Source organism: Polypterus senegalus, chromosome 9, assembly GCF_016835505.1.
Source record: "Polypterus senegalus isolate Bchr_013 chromosome 9, ASM1683550v1, whole genome shotgun sequence".
Taxonomy (NCBI): Eukaryota; Metazoa; Chordata; class Cladistia; order Polypteriformes; family Polypteridae; genus Polypterus; species Polypterus senegalus.
The window spans coordinates 48591482-48614069 of NC_053162.1; the positions used below are offsets into that span (position 1 = coordinate 48591482).

The 22588-nt window shown below is 36.3% G+C and overlaps 1 protein-coding gene across 1 annotated transcript in view; it reads left to right on the forward strand.

Moving 5' to 3' along the window:
* The window catches only part of cmtm4 (CKLF-like MARVEL transmembrane domain containing 4), a 78332-nt gene continuing 55744 nt past the window's right edge, over positions 1-22588 (forward strand). The window contains exon 1 of the mRNA XM_039763095.1: positions 1-1038. Within this exon, the coding sequence (XP_039619029.1) occupies positions 853-1038 (186 nt within the window). The 5' untranslated portion in view covers positions 1-852. The remainder of the gene's footprint in view (positions 1039-22588) is intronic.

Consider the following 22588-nt stretch of genomic DNA (forward strand, 5'->3'; position numbering starts at 1 on the left):
AAGCCGAGCGGCGGTTGGCGGCGCCCATCCCCCACGGTAAATACGAGTCTTTGGTCGCGGTGAATTGACTGAACGGAGCCGAAAACTTGCGCCGCTGCTACTTGGAATGGTCTGGCGTTTTCTTTCTTTTCCGATGCGAACACAAACTGAACGGCTAACAAAGCACTACGGAGAAAACTTTAATACTTCAGCTTCATCGGTACTGGAACAATTCACTGACCGCAAGGGAAGGATTGTGTTCTGATAACGGTACCGTTGACTGGCAGTTGCGAGCAGAAACAATACAATCCAACTGACCAGTGGGAATAAAAAAATGAGCCAGTGGTTCGTTCATTTTCGAGAATAACAAGATCCACAAACAGCGCGGACATGAGGAACGTGGACCAAGGGGATAAATGAAACGGTAGGCGACGCGCTCGCAGCCTGGGTGTGTGCGGCATTGGCAAAGCAGCAGAAGGTTCGTCAGATGCGGCTACCAGCATCGAAGCGCTGCGACTCTACAAGTGGTACGGATGCCTCGGGCTGCGGCTGCTGTACAAAGACGAAAGCATACGGGAGTCCGTATATCGAATTTAAGACCACCACTGGGGCTAGCATCTTAGCCGATTATCACTACACCGAAGTCCCGTGCGCGTCTTTTTGACTTGGCAACCTTTTGCATTTTTTTTGGCTCTGCTCTTTAACACCTGCCAGGCACCTTTTTTGCATTGTGCATAGGTGAACAGACTTGTTGAGGAACGGCTCAAAGGTTGCTGTTGGTATTTAAAGCCTAGAAGGTTCCTATTTCGCATTTGCATCTCGTGACAGAAGAACACCCCTGGAAAAAGAACCGTAGAACAAATTAGAAACGCGATGCGGAATAACGACGACATGGATGGATTTGACGGCGAGGCCTCCAATACGTCAATGATTTCTGGGGCCACCAGCCCTTACCAACCGACCACAGAACCGGTCCTGCAAAGACATGGGCTGGGCAGCATCAGGTGCGACACGGAATACCTGAAATCCAACTTCGGTATCCTGAAAGTCTGTGAAGTGGTGAGTTCAAACAAACTTGTAGTGTCGGAATGTGTGAAGAGACAATTCCTTCAGGCATCGAGCTTCCCAAAAAAGTGTGGGCGGTTATATAATCATTTTATTAAAAGGTCCACTGTGTGCACTATTCTACGTGTATGCTTTTGTGCATTACATTATCTGTGTAAAATGAAGTGAATTTTACGATAACAATGAATGAATAATGCAGTGCGTGACGGACGAAACCCCAAAGCGTTACCCAGTGATGCGTTTACGTAAGGTTAGCGTGAAATCATAGGCTAAGGATACTGAAGTTTTTAACCTGCTTCTTTGTGGTCTGAAGCCTGCTACCATAGCTCATGTACAGTACGCGTTTGTTTTGTATTGCAACTTTCATGGCAGAAAAGAAACACCTGCACGTAACACTGCAAATCGTCATATCCTCCCCCGACTAAAATGACGTCTTTATTTTAAAAACGATAAAGTAATGCATTTTTCGTAATTGTTTGTCACAGGCTCTCTGCCAGGGATCAGATGCTAGTGGATTTCAGAGCACACTCCCAAACACATTTCCGATACACTGTAAATGGAAAGATCCAATTACAAATGATGCGACGTTGTCATAAGTAGAAATGCCAAATGTAGTTGGTCAACAGTGATCAGAACCGTGACAGGAAGTGAGTCCAGCCCAGCTTGGGAACCAGAAAACGATTGGACAGTTGTCTTTAGTGGGCAATTCTGACACACGGGGCAGTTTAGAAGTACATACTGACATGCGTTAACACTATGTATTTGAACTTCATGATGAAATCATAAAAATCCTCAAAGTGATCATGGCTCACTATATACCCAAAGGCCACCTTAATCTGAGCCATCAGTGGCATCCAAAACATTCCTCGTCAATTATGAAAAGTTCCTGTACTGTTTGCCATTAATCCTGCACATATACAAGGTCAGATTAAGACCCCCAGGAGCCCCAGGCTTTCACAGCTCAAAAGCACCCCTGACACATGCATATACCCACACATTATGAACATCACACATGTCAATAATAAATAAGGTACAGAGATTGAAGTAGGAAAAAAAAGGTGTGTTCTGGGTTTGCATATTGGAACCAAATAAAAGGCTCTTTAGAGAGACTCCTTCATTGGGGTCTGGTGTTGTTTGGTGTGTCTTTATCTCCTGCAGTAGTCCTGTTATTTTCCACAGTGTTGTTCACATATACTGTATGTCGGTGTTATGGGTCTGTAGACTGCTGCTTGAAGCAATGATATTAGCCCTCACCTGTCTGTCTGTAAGGTCATGCTCATTAGTCACAACTGAGATATGTTTGGCTTGTTCAAATCATTATTTTGGCTTATTTCATTTAAATTTTATTAAACTGAAATTGTCAGGTATAATTTTTGGCAAAGCCGTATCCTTTAGCCCTCTATTTGATGTTTCCTTTCACTGCATCACTTGGTCCTCATTTTGAATGACATTTGGACTGTTTTGAAGCATTGTAACACATAAAATGTACAAATTCATAATTGTACACCTACCACTCATTTTTCATTTAAAAGCTATTAAGGTTTAATTGATTAGGTTTATAATCGTGAGGATCAGTTTGTATGGTGTGTGCTGGATAGCTGATTGCTGTGATTGACTGCATTGTTGTGAAAATTTGAATTTTTTCAGTGACACTTCACATACCCAACGTGGACTGAATATATCAACGACTACCACCAGTTTTACTTTTAAAATAAGACACATGGGTACCTCTGTCCTCCTCAAAATCATATGTTTTGTTTCATGTCCCCTTTGCAACAGTGTTCCCTCTTTATCAGATTTTCTTCTTTTAGATATTGCAGCGGGTTAGGAAAGCCAGCAGCAGCAGCAACAGGACTTTAATTAAAACCATTTGTAAAAAATGATGCCAGCGACAACTCTAGTATTTTTGCTGCCCTAGGTGAAGCTATAAATTGTATCTTCATTCTGTTTCTGTATTATTATTGCTGTTTTCAGTATTGCTGTACCTGTATAACATCTTGCTTGTAATCTGGTAGTTTTAAATAGATTATGAATAGATTTACTTATTTACATTCATATACTGCATGCATTTTGTGAGAACTATAGTTATGTATTTGTTTTAATGAAATGAACAAGTTTTGGTAAATGATGCCAAAGAAAAATAGATGTTTACTACGGATATTAGGTAAATGAATGTAAATTTGATGTAGCATTTTGCAATAAGGTTTATTTTATTTAAAAAAATATGCAAGTGCAACTGTATCAATGTAACAGCATATAAATATACTGTATATGTTAATTTCATGAGGTAGTTCCATTTTATAAACAGAATACCAGTTTTAAGAAGTAAATATTAGTAGTCGTAAATATTATAAGAAGTAAATTATTTTTAAGAAAAGTTCTTTACAATTCTAAAAATACAAATCAATAAAATTCAGAACTACTTTTTTGTGAATTTAGAAATAGTATCTTTTAAATCCATTGTTTGCACAAGTTCTGTCTACTGGTAAGGTTGCTGAGAATTATATAAGTCATAAGTAGGGATGCTCGGATCAGATTTTTTTAAGACTAATGGCGATCATCAATTTCATGTTACTTGATTGAATGATTCAGATTTTTGTTTTTCTTTTTTTTCTTTATCCTTTTAAAAAACTTTTTACACTAATCTACTGCATCGGCAGACAAATAGGAGTCTTACATCCTATATTAAAGTGTATTTTTATAGTTAAAATTTAGACCACAAGTGTTAACTGTTCATTTTTTATTAACTAATAAAATATATATACAAAATATTTATCTATAATACATATGCCATAAAAGAAAATTGTTTTTATTTTTTTTCTCTAATGTACCTATCTGAAACAAGGCGTAATTAAAAAAAAAAACTAGCTTTTACCATTTCTTTAACAACAAATATATATATATGTATATCAATTAATTGATATTGGCAATATAAATATACATGCACTTGTATGTTTTAATCATTTTAAATCATTAACTGCTCTACAGCTTTTTGCTGTTAACCTACACATTTGCTGTATTATAGAGGTGTTATTTTTTCTTCAGTGTATCAGCTAGACATTTGTAATTCCTGAGGTGAACTGATATGGATTACCATTTTAATTAGGTAGTTCTTGTTTCTTACCAAATCTTATACTGCATGATACACAGCAACAAATAATAAACACAGTACAAATCTTTAAAAAAAAGATTTATTTAGCAGCAATTTCAAATTCTTCTTTATTTTTTCTTTTTCCAATTATAAGTGTAAGCTGCTGCATTTTAAACAAGCATGCCATCCAAACTCAATTTAAAGGATAAAATAAAAAGATCTAAATTCATTAATTTAGCTTTTGTTGCTGTTTGTCTAGTTGCATGAGACGACTTTTCCTGTTACTTTTTTTTCAGTTTCTTTAATGTACCAATCCCCTCTCGTTCACTGATAAAACAAGTTTCCACTCACTGCGTTTTGTTTACACTGCAGGAAGTTTGCTGAAAAAGAAAAAAAAGAAAGATACACACTGGTTCAACTACTGTAATACCTCACATGAAGGAGCACTGCATCTAAATTACTGTAAAGCTTAGAAAGGCCGGGGCTGAAAAATGTTTTTTCTGTGATTGGCCTTTTTACCAATCACAATACAAAGTATACTTTGGCTTCTACTTTGTATGCTTTTTTTTCTGGAATTTTTTCAAAGTTCACAAATTATTCATGTTAATTCCAATATACTAATATTAATTATACTGTAATAATATAAAAAGACCTAATATACATAGGGTTAAATGTGCAATTTGAGACATTCCAACGTTATAAAGTTCAAACCAAATGTTTCCAGAAACCCTTTGTAACTAAAGTCATGCTTAATCACGTTTAGAAATAGATGAGTGAATTTACTTGCTCATTATTGTTAATGTTGCTCTTCATTTGGGCTTCTGCCTACAATTCTGTCACAGTGAGACAGATTCCCTCCTATGCAGATCACAAATGTTCTTATTTGAACAAAGCAATGACAATAATAGCAACAACAACAACAATACAGTAATAATAATAATAGGTATAATAGTTGTAAGGTAAATGTAAAATTATAATGTAGGCTATGGATTTGTGCAAAAGGGTGTGGCCAGGTGCGGAGCTTAGGACAGCAAAGAAGATTTTGGGACGCCAACTGGGGCATCCCATTTATTCAAGACAAGAAAACAAGCAAACAAAAAAGAATGTGAATAGCGTGTATAGGTGTGTGGGAATCTAAATGCAGTCAAAAGGAGAAGTTTTGTCTAGTTTTGCTCTCGCTAAAAATTATTCCTCCTTGGACTATATGATTAAGCCCTTGAACCATATCAGTAATCAACAACTAATAGAGAAATGCAGATTGCCCAGGGATGATACAGTGGCCCTTCTTGGTCTAGTGCAGGACAAATTGGAAAGAAGAAAACTCCAGAATTTTGTACTCAACTCCACAATGCACCTTCTGACAGATCTCTGTGGGCTCAGCAAGGCCGCTGTGTCCAAATCTGTGCATGCAGCGACCCCGCTTATTATTAAGTCATGCAAACCCTGAGGTGGTGGGTTCAAATCCTGCTACTGAAGCTGCATGACCATGAGTAAGTCACTTCACTTTGCTGTGCTTCAATTGGAAAAACAAAAGAAATATAAGCAATTGTATCTCAAATGTTGTAAGTTACTTTGGATGAAGGCATCAGCCAAATAATTAAATATTATATAATAATAATAATAGTATAATTGATTTTCATACCATGGTAGGTGCAGTATATGGATTTCTCATCCTTATTCATACTCTCAGCCTCTTGAATCCCATCCATACCTGCTGAAATGAGTTTTTAGTGCTTATTATATAACAGTCATAAATGAGTTCTGCAACCGACCATCAGGGACTTTTTACATATTTTTTGTAGCCAAGCTGCCTGAAAGTAGGGATGTCGCAAAACCAGAATTTTTGTTGTCAATACTAGTAAAAGTTTACAATACTCAATGCCTTTCGATACCGTGACAAAAACTGAAGTCCCATTCAGTGGCTTTTTATTCATTTATTAATGTAAAAATGGTCTACAAAAATAATCCAAGTAATTGTTTAAGTGCTAATATTTTAAAAAGTAAAATTTCAATATTATGTCTGTAGTACTTCAGATTCAATATTGGGCTGGGGCCATAACATTGTGATGAATGATGAAAGAGGTGCACGGGGCAAAAAAGGCAGAGAACTACTGTATTATAAAATACTAGACCTAGCAAAGCTGATGTACTAATTTTTGAGTTTAATTTGGCTAGTTTAATGCATTCAAAATATTGTCCCATCCAGGACAGGCAACGAGGCAATTACCTGATACTGGTGTTGAATCTCTTGATTTATACATACCAACACAGATAAAGGGAGTGGGAGGAAAGGGGAGCGGCAGGTTGGGAAGGTCCTGGTGCAATGCTAAAGAAAAGATGCAAAGATAAAAATAGTGGCCTTTTTTTTTTTTTCCATTTCATGTTTCTGTAAGAAGATCGAATCAATGTCATACCATCTAAGCACAAAGTACATTATCCTTGAGTGGCAACAAAACTAAAATAAGTCTCTAGAACCTCTGTATTGAATTCACCAGTCTGTCCAGTAGCTTGTAGTGCTGACTGCCATTATATAATGACACAATTCTGCGAAACAGAAGTATAATGATTATCCCTACCCATGATTCAAGTCTGCAATTATCTTTGCTAATTTATGCAAAGAATACAACATATCCACCCAAGTAATACATGGTGCTAGTTTTTAGGCGAGATACCTTTTGTGTATCAGAAGAAAAGGTGCATAGCAGTGTTTTCCAGCCTTTTTTTCTGTGTTGGCACACTTTTTGTCACCCAAAAAATCCAAAGGCATACCATGATTCTACAAACTACAGAAACATTAAATGTAATACACATGCTAAACTCTCCAGAGGCTCTTGACTACTAAAAATGCCAACAAAAATCAGTTTGGATTGGTGCTCGCAGATTCGGCACTTAGTGAGCACTTGTATGCCCACTGTCCCTTGACTGTGTGAGCGTTGCTGGCAAACATGCCCCCTGGCAGCTGGATCCCTGACACATTTCCTGGCTGGCACAGAGCACTCTAAGTGCCATGTCTGCAAAGCTGATCTGCTTTTATTTTTGCTTCTTCGGGTAGTCCAGTCTTTCTCAGTGAGGACTAGACCACCTGAGGAGCATGTTTCTCTCATGTCAGGTCCCAGGGGCACTACAGTATTATTTCCACATCACACCAGTTGAAAAGCACTTGTGTAGAGTAAATGATCAAGTTGTCAATGATGGGAAAAATTGATGATGGCAGTTTTAACACAGTTTTAATGTATTCCCATTTAGTAGATGCTTATATTTTCAAATAAATCACTGTTTAGCAGTGCATTCAAAGTTTACAGTCATTTCGATAATTCAGTTTTACTTTGATACCTCTGTGTTTTATATAGTATGCCAATTTGAGAATTTTTTTTGTTGTTAATTTTGTAGGTGCTTATAATACATTGGCCTTGTTTTCTTATTGTCTTCTTTCATTGTGCCTTTTAGGAAAGCATTAGCATTCAGGTTGTACTTGCTCATGTTGTATTTTGTTAAATGTTCAGGTTTAAGGTCATTGTTTAAGTTTAAGCTGTGCCATATTTTTAAAATTCCTTTGTGTTAATTCTACGTTCATTTTGTGATTTAGTGTGTATTTATTTCGCAGTTTAAGTAGTTATTTTATGACTACACGTTTTAATGTTACGTGCAATTAATTGCGAATAAATACATACAATAATGTGATTAATTTGTTCATTTTTTTCCCAGCCCTAATAAATGCTAACCATAGTAACAGTTTTAAAATACTGGTATATCCAGTAGTTGACCAGTTATAATATAAGCAAACAAGCATTGCCATTCATAAATCTCAAAATACAATGCGAGTCTAGAGTATTAAGGTGTGGCAGAGATGGGAATTCCCACAGTATAACAGAAATAGGTATTTTAATATCTTGGGGAGGATTTCAGCCTAGGGTTTATAACGAATGATATTTAATGAACTACCTGATTTTTATCTTAGCATGTGTATATTCTAAATCTATGCTGTGATATTTTCTGTCTAGTACCTGAAAACTACTGATTAAAAATCCTTACTAAATAATAAAACCTCAAACATTATTACAGTATATATGCACTGTTGAATTCCAAGATAATTATGAATTTTTCCATTTAAACCAACTCTTGAAAGCATGTTTTTACAAAAACAGTTTTAAAAGTCTGTTTGACGGTGTACCAGTTGGTTAGGTTTGTGACATTTGCGATACATTTATATTATATATTTATTAGTAAAATTTCATTAGCTGGTTTAAAAAAATATTGTTAGAGTAATATTTAACATATTAGTCAAATTAATTCAAATTCAAATGTCATAATTTCATGTTGCTTTAATTTTTCCAAATCTATCCCTTCTTTTTTTCTTTTTTACATTTGTCCCAACTTTTAAAGTTTCCTGTGTAAAACCAATCTCATCAGTTTCACATTAATTCTTTATTTCAGAACTTATGTAAAGCAACATTTGTTTTGCTGTTTTCATGGTTTCTTCTCTGAGTGAGCAGACTGTTCTGTTTCTTATGCCTGTGTACAAGTTCAGAATTTGAAGATTAGTTGGGCTGTTGATACCTGTACTCAATAAATTTGTAATGGTGAGACAACATTATATTCTTCAGCATACTATTCAAATATATGACGTGCCCTTTTACTTATGGGTTATGCTGCATAACCTGCATCTGGATTTTTCTGTGCGTACGCAAATTCCCGCATTTGCACTTATGCCATGTTATAGTGCAAGTTCTACGCACGGCGTTATACATGATGCCCCAGGCCCCTCACGGACCCCGTGATCATCAGAGGCGACTGTGTGCAGAGGGTGAAGACCTGTAAAATACCTGTAAGTGCAGCTGGATGATAAATTGGACTGGACTGCCAATACTGATGCTCTGTATAAGAAAGGACAAAGCCGACTATACTTTCTTAGAAGGTTGACGTCTTTAGACATCTGCAATAAGATGCTGCAGATGTTTTATCAGACGGTTGTGGCGAGCGCCCTCTTCTACGTGGTGGTGTGCTGGGGAGGCAGCATAAAGAAGAGGGACGCCTCACGCCTTGACAAACTGGTGAGGAAGGCAGGCTCTATTGTAGGCATGGAGCTGGACAGTTTGACATCTGTGGCAGAGGGTGAAGACCTGTAAAGGCTCCTGTCAATGCAGCTGGATGAATCCACTGCATCCACTGAACAGGATCAATACTCCAGACTCTGAATAAGAAAGGACAATCTATCTATACTTTCTATCTAAGGTCTATCTATCTTTAGACATCTATCTATCTATCTATCTATCAGATGTTCTATCTATCTATCTATCTATCTATCTATCTATCTATCTATCTATCTATCTATCTATCTATCTATCTATCTATCTATCTATCTATCGGCATGATACTTTCTTTTCACTTTTTCATTTTGTGCACCCAGTGTTGTATTCTAACTACAGGTTACTTGCTGTGGTAAGCTGTTCTGCGCAGATAAATGCGAGAGATAACTGGAGATACGTTTTAATGGCACATTTAATTTTAAAGGTTTATTCATTCAAAAAACATAACAAATTAAGTCATTTTTTGGTTATGATGAGTTATACAGCAAGGTATTTAGTAAAATACAGTATTTTATTAACCTATTGTACAACCTACTGTTAACTCTATTTTTAGCTAGTATGAAGTACTGACCTTTGAGATTGCTGGTGTTACTGTTTGTACTAACTATGCCTTACAAATTTTTAGACTCTGCTGTTAATAATTCATTTGCACAGTGGCTTTTGTTAGTACTCATTTTGAAAATATTAAGATTCATTGACCAAGCACTGGCCATAACAGGTAAGGATAACACAGGTTATGAATATTTTCAGTAAATGCATATTGGATTATCCTTACACGGTGTTAGAAAGTATTTATCATCAAAATATTTTTTTGTTATTTCCTGTTCAGAAAAGTCAAATAAGTCTTAAATGTTTGTGTCCCTAATTCTTTTCTGAGAGTTCTTCTAATAACTTGAGTTTACCCAGTGACTTTTTTGAAGTTATATAGTATGCACTACACTTATAATGATACTTTATATTTAAAAAGAGCTTTGTCTGTAGAGTGGTAAATAGTTGACCATGATTTCTGTGGTATAAATTAATGTTTTTCCGAGGCCTAAAAACTCGTAAGTCAGCAGTTAATCATTTGCATCTGCCTGCATAGGCTTAAGTCAGTTCTTTCCATTGTTACTGTCAACCACAGCTAGCAGAATTGGTCTTACAGTTAAGGAGCCTTTAGTACTCTTTCCATTCACAAATTATTGATACTTTAAAAGAGGCTTATTCCAGGTATGCATGCTAACTTGTGAAATCTTCATTTGTTGCAATTTTGAGGTGCTGTCTTACCAATGTTTGCCATGCAAAAGGAAACTTCTCCCTTATTGCTGAACCCACTCGATGTACACATTTATTTCGTGGAAGCCCCTATATGGGTGCAGTGTGTGCAGTAGTTAATCCAATAAGAATAACCAACCAATCTGCGTACCTTTTTAAATTGTAGCACTTTTGTCATTGCTGTTCTTTAAATTAGGATTGTTTTACTATATACCATCTGTTAATGTGATCATCTACCCTAAACAATTGTAAATGATTTTAGGAAAGGAATTCTGACAGAGTCTCAGGGTGCTAAATGGTATAATTTTTAATTAGGGAATTAGCATATACATTATTGTGATAGCTGATATAGTGCCTTTCAGCCTTTTCATAAGCTTTATGTAATCTATCTGTGCATGTTGTTCACAGCCTTTTGAATTTGTCATGTTTGTTGTCGTTGATATTATAATTGTATATTTAATACATTGTAATTTTCAATATTATTACATGCATGGGGGATATTTAGTTTGAGAACAATATTGCAGCCTGCTGCAGTCTATTTTAAAATGCTTGTAACATGACTCTAAAAGCATATCCATTATAAGCTTAATGCAGAAATACAAAATTCTAGTAACCTTGATCCTCAATAAAGAATCTCACTATCCTTACCAGCTTCCTGATTTATCTGTGTAATTCTATAACCTAAACCAGTTTCAGCTAGCAGGTGTTTAGTCACATAATTATGTTATCAAACCATATGCAAAATATGTATTCTGTTTGTTTTGAACCTCATACTATTATTTCTGTTTGTACTGTAATGTTTTCCCCTAGATAATTTTTGTTAGTGTGTGTTATATTGGTTGCTCACTGAGAGGTGGGTAGAGGAAATTTGGGGTATTCACTTTTAGAGAAATCATTAATTTGAATAATTAGATTAAGAGTAGCTATAAGAAAAGTATGTAAAGAATGCCTTTTAACAACAAAAAATGAATACAGATCATTTTAAATAAATGACAATGTAAGCATACCCACAAAAAAAGGCATACATCCAAATCACATTTTCTGAGTTATGGTAAAATGTAGGAGGTCAGAACAATGTTGTCTGGTTTGAATTTACATTATAAGTAAGTTTTTTGAAAAGGGTTGAGAATTGTGGTAATGTGTTTTTCTTTGGGTGTGAGGAGGGTATTGTCAGAGTTACATTCTGAAATGACTTGCAACAAGTTTTAAATAGATGGCATGTCACATTTATTGACTGAAGCTGTAAAACTCTTGACACTTCTCAGTCATTGGAGTATTCACCTTAAGTGAATCATAGTGCTTGTCTAATTTTAAGATTGTTTCCCAGTTTTAACCTGCATTACTTGTATAGTAGTACAGTGTGAGGTTCATTTTGGCAGCCAGTTGATTTAAAAAACACTAGAATACGAACAGGGGCACAATGCAAAAGTTAACACCAACTTAAACAGTATACCTGTAGTTATTTGAATTGGCTTCAAGATTGGATGCCTTTTTGGAGTAGATGAAACTAAGTTTTATGTATGTTTTTACTGTATGTATTTCTGGCAAGAGCAGCAGATTTTTTTTTAACTTTATTCAGTTGAACCATGTGAGATTTTTCAAACATTCCATGTCTGAAGGTGATTCATATATTTACAGACTTTTATAGGCTATAAGATGTAATTAAGATGTTTTGTTCATTTTGTCACTTTTGCATGTTTGATTTTTTTAAAGTATACTTTTACTGGGATTAAAATGTTCTATGGCATATTCATTAATTTTAGCATGTTAAGACAAAAAGAAATGTTGAAAGATATATCTAATATCAACTAAAAGTGTGAAAATATCCACATTATTTTTAGAGATTGACCCATAGGGATTTTTGATACTAATTCCTGTTAACATGCTGTCTTCATTTGTGTGTTTTCCATAGGTGTTTATCTAGAATGGTTAGAATCATGCCTTTTTATCAATTAAGCTAGATGGCATTTTTTTTGTTGCTGATGTGTTGCTGTTGCCTTTTCTTTCATTTGTTGCACAGGGTGTTTAACAATTGTAAATTCCTTCCTGTATTCAGTTAGAAGGAACATATGAAAGTTGCAATTGTGGGTATGTGTTAGCACGCTGAAAATCAAGGACATACAGCTTGCATTGACTTCTTCTGCAAATCTTACTTTTTATTCATATGAAACATATCTTTTATCCCGTAGTGAGAGATAGTCAAAATGGATTCAACATAAAACCAACTGACATGTTTCTTACAGAGAACAGAAAAAGCAGCATTGCATATTCCCAAAACAACCATGTGGGTCACTGCTGATTGATACAAACCCACTAGAAACCTATGGATGAATAATAAATTGTGCATTTCAACAGAGCATGTGTTTATAGGGGAAAAACCTTGCTTTATAGAATGGATCAAGTTAAATTTACTGAAAAAGATGTAAAACAACCACATTGCTCATTGAAAATTATTCCACAGGCTGATTTTTTTTTTTTGTTGAATCTCTAGGGTCAGCCATTATTGGTTTATAAACCACACATACAGTGTTTGTGGTGGAAAAATGGCTAAACCAATTTGTTAGTGAATTGAATCAGTGACATAGCATTTAAGTTTGTAGTTGCTAAAGCAATACACTCCATTTAAAGAGTTAAAGTCACAGTAATGATGGGCCAGATTACATGATCTTTATCAGGGCTGTGTAGGACAAAATTACACGATCAAGCAGTCTTCAAGCCATTACTGCATTACTATTGTGGAAAAAGAAAACAAAAATACCATTACAGTTATATTAACAAAAAAGGAAATGCTAGATAACAAGCTTGTAACAGTAAATGGCAATAGGACCAGAGAGGAAAAACAAAAAAACACTGCACAAAAAAAAAAAAAACGCCTTCACAGATGGAAGGACTGATAGGTTGCTCTGGGAAACCCAGACAGTGGCTTTGAGCCAGTAATGAAAGATGGTGAATAGTTGTGACATTTGTATAAAGCACAAAAAAGTGGACATGCTGACAAAGTACATGCGCAATGCCACTCCTTATTCAGGAAAAGATTCCAGTCGTCCCATGGGGAAAAGACTTTCCGAGACTAAGGTCATAAAGCTTTTGGAGCCGTTTCTGGACAAAGGCAGAACCGTAACAACAGCTGCGTAAAGTCACTTCAGTGCCCATGTACTTTGTCAGCATGCCCGTGTCGATCTGCAGTCTACTTGTGACTTTACGCTGTTGGGAGATAAGCAAATAAATTAAGGTAAATAACATTTGATCTGGCTTTTATATAAGTAACATATAAATGTTTTTTTAATAAAAAGACCATCACAAAACATAATCACAAACAGAACATGCGTGTGGCAGATTCACTGCCAGGATGAATCCTCTTGCTGCATCTAAACAGGGCCATCTTTCGCCTTTATGCCTGGTTCAGTTGCGTTGTTCTTATGTGTGAGTGGACATTTCTTGCAGGAAGGGCTTCTGTTCTCTTTCTCCGATGTAGAACCCTCATCCTCACCTCAGTTCACCTCTGATGTAGCACGTCTTTATTTGAAAACTAACAGTGTCAGATCGGGGGGAGCGTGAACGTGACTGAGAGAATAAAAGTAAGCAATTATTGTGATATGAAATTTTGCATACAAGTTGATACATATTTTGTATGTCTATATTTGTAACTTAGACAATATAATGTAATATTAGTGTTACATTATAGATAATAACAGCAATGGTTTGATGGTTTAAGAACCCCTTACCCCCTTTTAGGAATGAGTCTCTTTGTAATTTTATGACAGGGTTGGGGGAATGGCCTCAAACAAGTTTGGCTAATATTTCTCTGCAGGACTCCCAGTCAACCCCGCACAGGAAAGCCAGGCTGCCTAACTGCCAAGCTTTACCTTAACGCATGGTTTGGAGAGCATGTGTGAAGATGTTCTCTGCCCCATTGGTCTGAAGTATGGTTGTTTGGAATTGGCTTCTATTAAAAGCTTTTATGTACTATGACACCCTATTGGCTGTAGGGGTTGGACAGAAAACCTATAAATTTGCTTGCTTTACCCAGCGCTCTCTCTCTTACCTAACTGATGAAAGACCATCACACACCGTGAACTGAAAAGGACAACACAATGAAGAGCACAGCTCGACAGCCATATTGAGAAAGGCATGCAGCCTGTTATGAAAAAGCTGACCAAAAATGAGGACTTAACTAGAGACATTTTAAGTAACTACCAAGTCTTTGTGCTGCCTGAAACTATACATCACCATTTATCAGATTGTATGGTTGCCAATATTCAAATATATTTAGCATATTATTGTTATTTATGAATATTATCAATAATACATTATTTAAATTGTAAGTTAACTCCTGCTTATTTTTTACTATACCTACTTGCCTGAGGTTATAACTTCTCCCCACCTTCCCTTCTACATTTATATGGTACAATACCTTATAAACAGTAGTAAGTCTGTGAGATGTGAGGCATTCTGACAAAGGCTACATATTAATAATACAAAAGGGGGAAAGTAAAGTAGACAAAACAGTAATGAAACAAAATGCTAACATTTACAAGTACCATAAATTTACACCGGCTGTTACAGACTCAAATAAATCAAATGTACAGTGCATCCGGAAAGTATTCACAGCGTATCACTTTTTCCACATTTTGTTATGTTACAGCAAATTCAGTTGATTGGACATGATTTGGAAAGGCACACACCTGTCTATATAAGGTCCCACAGTTGACAGTTCATGTCAGAGCACAAACCAAGCATGAAGTCAAAGGAATTGTCTGTAGACCTCTGAGACAGGATTGTCTTGAGGCACAAATCTGGGGAAGGTTACAGAAAAAGGGCCTTAGTCAGGGAGGTGACCAAGAACCCGATGGTCACTCTGTCAGAGCTCCAGAGGTCCTCTGTGGAGAGAGGAGAAGCTTCCAGAAGGACAACCATCTCTGCAGCAATCCACCAATCAGAACTGTATGGTAGAGTGGCCAGATGGAAGCTACTCCTTAGTAAAAGGCACATGGCAGCCCGCCTGGAGTTTGCCAAAAGGCACCTGAAGGATTCTCAGACCATGAGAAACAAAATTCTCTAGTCTGATGAGACAAAGATTGAACTCTTTGGTGTGAATGCCAGGCGTCACGTTTGGAGGAAACCAGGCACTGCTCATCACCAGGCCAATACCATCCCTACAGTGAAGCATGTTGATGGCAGCATCATGCTGTGGGGATGTTTTTCATCAGCAGGAACTGGGAGACTAGTCAGTATAAAGGGAAAGATGACTGTAGCAATGTACAGAGACATCCTGGATGAAAACCTGCTTCAGAGCACTCTTGACCTCAGACTGGGGCGACGGTTCATCTTTCAGCAGGACAACGACCCTAAGCACACAGCCAAGATATCAAAGGAGTGGCTTCAGGATAACTCTGTGAATGTCCTTGAGTGGCACTGCCAGAGCCCAGACTTGAATCCGATTGAACATCTCTGGAGAGATCTTAAAATGGCTGTGCACCGACACTTCCCATCCAACCTGATGGAGCTTGGGAGGTGCTGCAAAGAGGAATGGGCGAAACTGGCCAAGGATAGGTGTGCCAAGCTTGTGGCATCATATTCAAAAAGACTTGAGGCTGTAATTGCTGCCAAAGGTGCATCGACAAAGTATTGAGCAAAGGCTGTGAGTACGTATGTTCATGTGATTTCTCAGTTTTTTTTATTTTTAATAAATTTGCAAAAACCTCAAGTAAACTTTTTTCACATTGTCATTATGGGGTGTTGTGTGTAGAATTCTGAGGAAAAAAATGAATTTAATCCTTTTGGAATAAGGCTGTAACATAACAAAATGTGGAAAAAGTGATGCACTGTGAATACTTTCCGGATGCACTGTATATTTTGACATACCCTTGACATGCAACCAGCCTGACATGCGAACAATTTGATTTATGACAAAAATTTTTGTTTTGATTTACGACCAACATCTTGAGTTACGACCCGAATGCGGTCATGTGTATCCCCTTGTGCGATTGTAAACAAACAGCTGAGAGCGTTCGTAAGAGTCAGTCAGAGCCCAGATACATGTGTTTGTGGACGTAATTTCGGTCAGTGCAGTGATGTATCTAAAGTATATATATAATTCACCAAGACCATGGCAAGCAAGACGCATAATTGTAAGGAAGAAAGAGAAGGTAACGAAGGTAAAGAAAGCGATTGTTAAGGGATGTTAGCTAGCGGGCTGGCACGGCACATGATGATGTCATCAGGCTGAGTCAGCACTGGCTTGCTTTGGAGTGTATTATTACAGCAGTTATCAACATGACCAGCTTTGAACTGAGTGCTCGACTACTGTCATTATTAACTTGAGAAACGGCAATCACAATCGAAACGAAGAAGGAAATTGTGCGGAAATAAGAGAGTGGCGTTTGTGTGACCGATCTCGCTAATATGTACAGAAATGTCGAAATCCGCCATCTCGACAATTTTACAAAGAAAAGATTTGCATAAGGAGGCTCCTTCTAAACAATAACCACCTTTCGTTTCATTCTCCTCCTCCTCCCTTCCTGCAGCCCAAGGATGTCAAATTAAATGGTGAGTACAGTATGAAATTGTTGTTTCTGGTAGACTAGGCACTTTTTATAACTTTTTGGTTAGTACATTAGAAAAATTATTGGTGTTTTGGTAAATTATGCACATTATACAACCCTTTTTTATTATGAAAAGGTTAAGTAAATATTGCTGTGGGAGGTTCGGAGTGCATTATGGGTATTTCCATTATTTCTTATGGGAAAAATAGTCTTGACTTACAACCAACTTGAGTTCCAACCAGCCCTCGCAAACGAATTGAGTTTGTAAGTCAAGGGTCCACTGTAGTAATAATATTAACCACATAACTACTCAAAACAGTTCAATGCATTAGAGATCCGGAATCAAATCCTCCACCTCTCGACTTGGAGACAGCAGTTCTTACTTCTACAGCAGAAAAGCAGACATATATGTGGGAGTGTGTGTCATACCCTATCCCAGTTTCTTTTACTTTGGTTAAATTCTTGGGGAAAAAAAGCACACTTGTTATATCTGTGTCTTTTGTGAATGTGTTTATTTGATTTTTGGACTTGTCTTCACACATTATACACTTCACGTCAGCATTTTGTCAATTATCAGTAGAACATGAAAAACGTTTCTGTTCTATCTGTGTGTTCAACATTTCTTGCCTCATATTTCCTGTCATCCTACATTTTCATAAATTGTTGTAGACACGGAACACACATGAAATGTATGTGTTCCAAATAACAATATTTCATTTACCCTATACAATTCAAGGCAACTCACACCCAGATAAACAGACTTGAGCCAGGAAATCTTGGTGTATGACTAAAGCTGCGTTGGTGGAGGGAATGGGATATCAGGCACACAAAAAATGATCACAGGCTTCATGCTTGTTTTCTGATTCACGGTGGCTGATGATGACGTTTAACTCTTTTTACGCCATTTAATGAAGTTTGAGCATTTTGACAAGGGAGATCTTCAGAATATCACTTACCCATGTAAATGAGGATTATTAAGAAATTGTCTTTCTGCCTTAATTGCATTATTCACCTTAACCAGATTATGTGCATGCATGTAAATGCAGTGATTGTTTGTGGAACACTTGAACCACAGTTTTGGTAAGTGTACATAGTCGTCCTTAAAGGCTACAATATATAGTGTGGTAGATAGGGGGCGCTCTCGCTCCCTTGAACCCCTGTCCATGACTCCAGGCACCAGGTAAAAGTCCAAATGTAGACTTTATTTAATTGCCACAGTGTACAAAGCACACTCTCCACCACAATACTCATATAAATCACAAATACTACACAATAAACAATCCTCCAGCTCCCAGACGCATTGCCACCCTTCCACCCAGCTCAGCTCGCTGTCTGGGAGCTCTCACTGTCCTTTTATATCTCCTGACCCGGAAGTGTTCCCAATCCTCAGTCCATGTGATTCTTAGTCACTTCCGGGTCAGGTAAAAGTTCTTTTCTTCAACCCGTAAGCCTGTCGCTCTTCCTATGACGAACTTTTGGGTCATAGGGCACGAAGAAGTCCTCGGTCCTCCCTGCAGCTCTCTCTTGTGGCCCCCATGGCATCCATCAGGGTTGTGCATAAAAACCACATTGTCCATGATGCCCTGCTGGTCTTCTGGGGACCTCCATGCTGCAAGGAGGGCTCCACCTGGCTGCTTGGGGGTATTGGCCGGGATAAACGGCTGGCCATCCTCCACAATAGGAATAATGGAGATTTCAAAAATGACAAATCAGAGATCAGAGAAACTATAAGTCAAGACTACTGCAAGTAGAGATGTCACAATGAATATGATATCAATACCACTTAAATCTTAAGACACTCAATACATTTTTGATACTGCAAGAAAAACAGAAATCCCATTTAATGGTTTATTAAAAGTATCTCCACTATTCAAGTGAACAATATTGTGCCTTTTTCTATAATAGAATATGAAATCTAAATACTAATCCACTATTCAATTGGAACAGTATTGTGTCTTTTTCTGTAATAGAATATGAAATATAAATACTAACAATGGCAGCAGATTTAAATAGTGATATATCCATAATTATGTAAACTAGTATTGGTATTCATGAATATCAAAATATAATGCAGAGCTTGAATTTTAATGTGCAGTAGACATTAAAAATCATTCAGTGTAACAACACATGGGAGGAATTTTATAATATTTGGGATGTCAGCATAGGGTTTATAAAGATGATCATGGACTACCTGATTTATCTTTCCATGTGCACATTTCAAATACATTCTTTGACTTTTTTTCTCCAGTGAGTAAAAACATTCTGCTTAAAAGGAATGATACAAATAGAAAATATAACTATTGTTGTTTGTACTGTTGAATTAGTAACTTCCAAGATTATTCAGGATTTTTGAATTGAAATTCTTTAAAGCTGTTTTTGCAACAATATGCTGTTAAAATTTGGTTTGTTGGAGAACCCCTTGTTTAGATTTGGAACACTTACCATTGTAAAATTTAAATTATTTATATTTTCATCATTAGCTATTATAGAAAAACTTACTGAAGAGTAATATTTAATGCATGAGTCAAATTGGTTCTGTTTTCAAGTGTCACAAAATCCTAGTGCATTAATTTTCCAAATCTGTCCCTTCTTTCAGTATTTTTTAAACATTTGTCCAAACTTTATTTTCCTTTGTGAAATTAAACTTAGCACTTTTAAAATGAATGAATTATTTCAGAACTCCTGTGAAACACCCTTTGTTATGCTTTTTTTAGAGTATCTTACTTTATATGACTGATCAGACTTTGTTATTGCTTAGCCAAGGTAATAATCCACAGTCAGAATATTTAAATGGGCCTACTTTTCAGCTCTTTCAGATATTTAACATATGTGCCTTTCACTGTGTTAATCACATTTTAGGAGTTATACTAATGAACATTAGTTTGGCTTCAAAAACTATGTGAATGACACAAATTAAGCTTTTGCATGTTCATATTTCACAATGAAGTATGCTGTATTGTCTGTCCTGTTAACTGCCATAATCATAGTGATTTGTGATTCATAGCACTAATTAAATTTTATTTTGGTACTAACAAATGTAGTGCCACTGTAGACAAGCCAAATAGCCACTTTGTCAGAAACTTGCCTTAATTTTTACTTGCTACAACTGTTGTTGGCACTGTCAGTGTGCAACATTACCAATGACTCTGAACTGTATACACCGATAACAAAGTAGATGGATGCTTAAATGGAAATCTGAAGACATGATTGATGCAATCAGTAAATGAATGCTGTGAAAGAATGAGTCTCAACACACTGGAAAGATTGGGGGCAGCCACCTGTATTTTGTCCCTGGCTGTAAAAGGTTTAAAGAAAACAAGTTGTTGTTGTCAGGTTGAGTTCCAGGACTGAAATGATGAGGTTTTGGAAGATGGTGGTTTTATATGCTGTGAACCGGAAGTGACATCAGTCTGGGCATCAGAAATGACGTTAAATCAGGCAGGTTTTCCTGTATTTTGGCCTGCAGAAATAAGGAAAGGAGGCTTAGAGCACCCTACATTCAGTACTACCTATACTGTAAAAAAGCTAGTAATGTAAAGTTTTGGAATATTTGGTATCGACTTGGTATTGAAGTATTGGTTCCCATGATATGGTTAACTGCAAGGTGATTTACAAAACAACATTAGGTCTACAACAAATAAATATTTTGATAATCAATTATTCTTGCAAATATAAGAACAATGAATTGATTAGCTGGCAATGCTATAAATTACAGCTGTTAAGTTATATCGTGTGCTGTACACTTATTGTAGAAGTACATATTGCCCAAAATAACTAAAATTAATTGTATATTATTGACACTTAACATTTTCTTAAAAACTGAGACATAAAAGTAATTTAAACAAAGAGAAATCTTGCATATGACAGTCATTTTTCATTGTGAATAGTGCACCTTTGTTAAATGACAAACTAAACTGGCATTTACAACAAACACAAAGGTGTTCCTGGAGTTGTACTAAGAAAACTAGAAGGCACTGGACACAACAAAGTTTGTGATCGGAAATTTTATGAGGAGGATTAAAATTAATTCAATTGTGGTTTAAAATCGCTATCAATTGGAGTGTTTAAAACAGTACAACAAGAGATGTTGACCATTATTCTCTTAAATAAATATGCATGTCATGACATAACCATGCACTTGCATATAAGTGCAAAAGCTGTTTTCTCATCAAATACTAAACCTACTGGCGGCAATGCATTTTCCAAAAGCTTAATAATGCTAAGTACTTTGCTAAATCATACTTAAGATTGTTTGTTACTTACTGAGTGTTATTAACCCACTAGTTATTTTTAACTTCAGTCTTTATTTGGACTTTTGCCTCTGATTCTGTCTTAGAAAGACAGAGGTCACCTTAAGTAGATCACATAAAACAGGATGCTCTTATTTGGAAAATGTAATAATATTAATAGTTGATGTTCCAATATAAATATAAAATTATAATGTTTAGAAAAAGGGTAGATAAATGTATAATGTAGACTATAGATTAGTTCAAAAGGGGGCTCTTTGTAGCTTTAACATCTATGGACAGTTTAGGTACATAATGAATTAACTAATAAAACTGCTATGTCATCAGTCACATCCTTTAAAGTCAGAAGATGAATTGCCCATTAGTAGGAGCAGTGATAAAGGCAGTTGTCCTGAGAAGTGTGCAACTCAACCGAAGTTGCCGTTTGAGGCAGCACTCTCCAAGAAGCCAAGTCTCAGGTCTGAAAGCTGTTTTGAGTGGTGAACATAAACCCCTTTGGACCATCTCAGGAATCAACAACTAATAGAGAAATACAGGTTGCCTGGGGGTGAAATAATAATCCTGTTTGGACTGGTGCAGGACAAATAGGACAGAGAAAACACTTTTGCCCACATGCTGATTGTGCAGCTCCTGACAGCACTCTGTTGCTACACCATTGGTCTAAAATGTCCAAATCTGTCCAGGAAGATTGTGTGGTGCATGCAGTACAGCCTAAGGTTGTGGGTTCAAATCCCTCTGCTGACTCTATGACCATGAGCAAGTCACTTCACCTCCCTCTGTTCCAGTTGGAAAAACAAATGTAATAAATTGTGTGTCAAATGTTGTATAAAGATGGCAGCCAAATAAATAAAAATGAATTAAAAAAAATAATACTATGCCTTGCATGACAGTAAAACTGGTTAAAAAGGCTTTTATTATTGCTACTTTTATGCCATTACAAAATTAGTAGGAATTCGGAAATAATGTTAAATTGACAAATTTGACTTAACTAATGCAGCTGTTAACTTTGGACAACTCCAAAAAAGGAGGAAAGAATTTTGAAAAATAAATCTTAAGGTGTGTGACCTTTAAAAACTAGAATTAGTTTGATTGATTAAATACTACTCTTTGTAAGTTTTATTAACCAGCTAATGTCCCCTCCATATACTGTTGTAAACATAAATCTCACAACAGCAAATGCCACAGACCTAACACAGTAATTTTTCTTAAAAAAAAAAAAACTTGGTATGAAAAATGTATTTTTACAAAGTATACTGTGTATATTAAAACATCCTGAATTCTCTTGGTGTCAGTAATTCATGTTATGGTGATACAGTAATA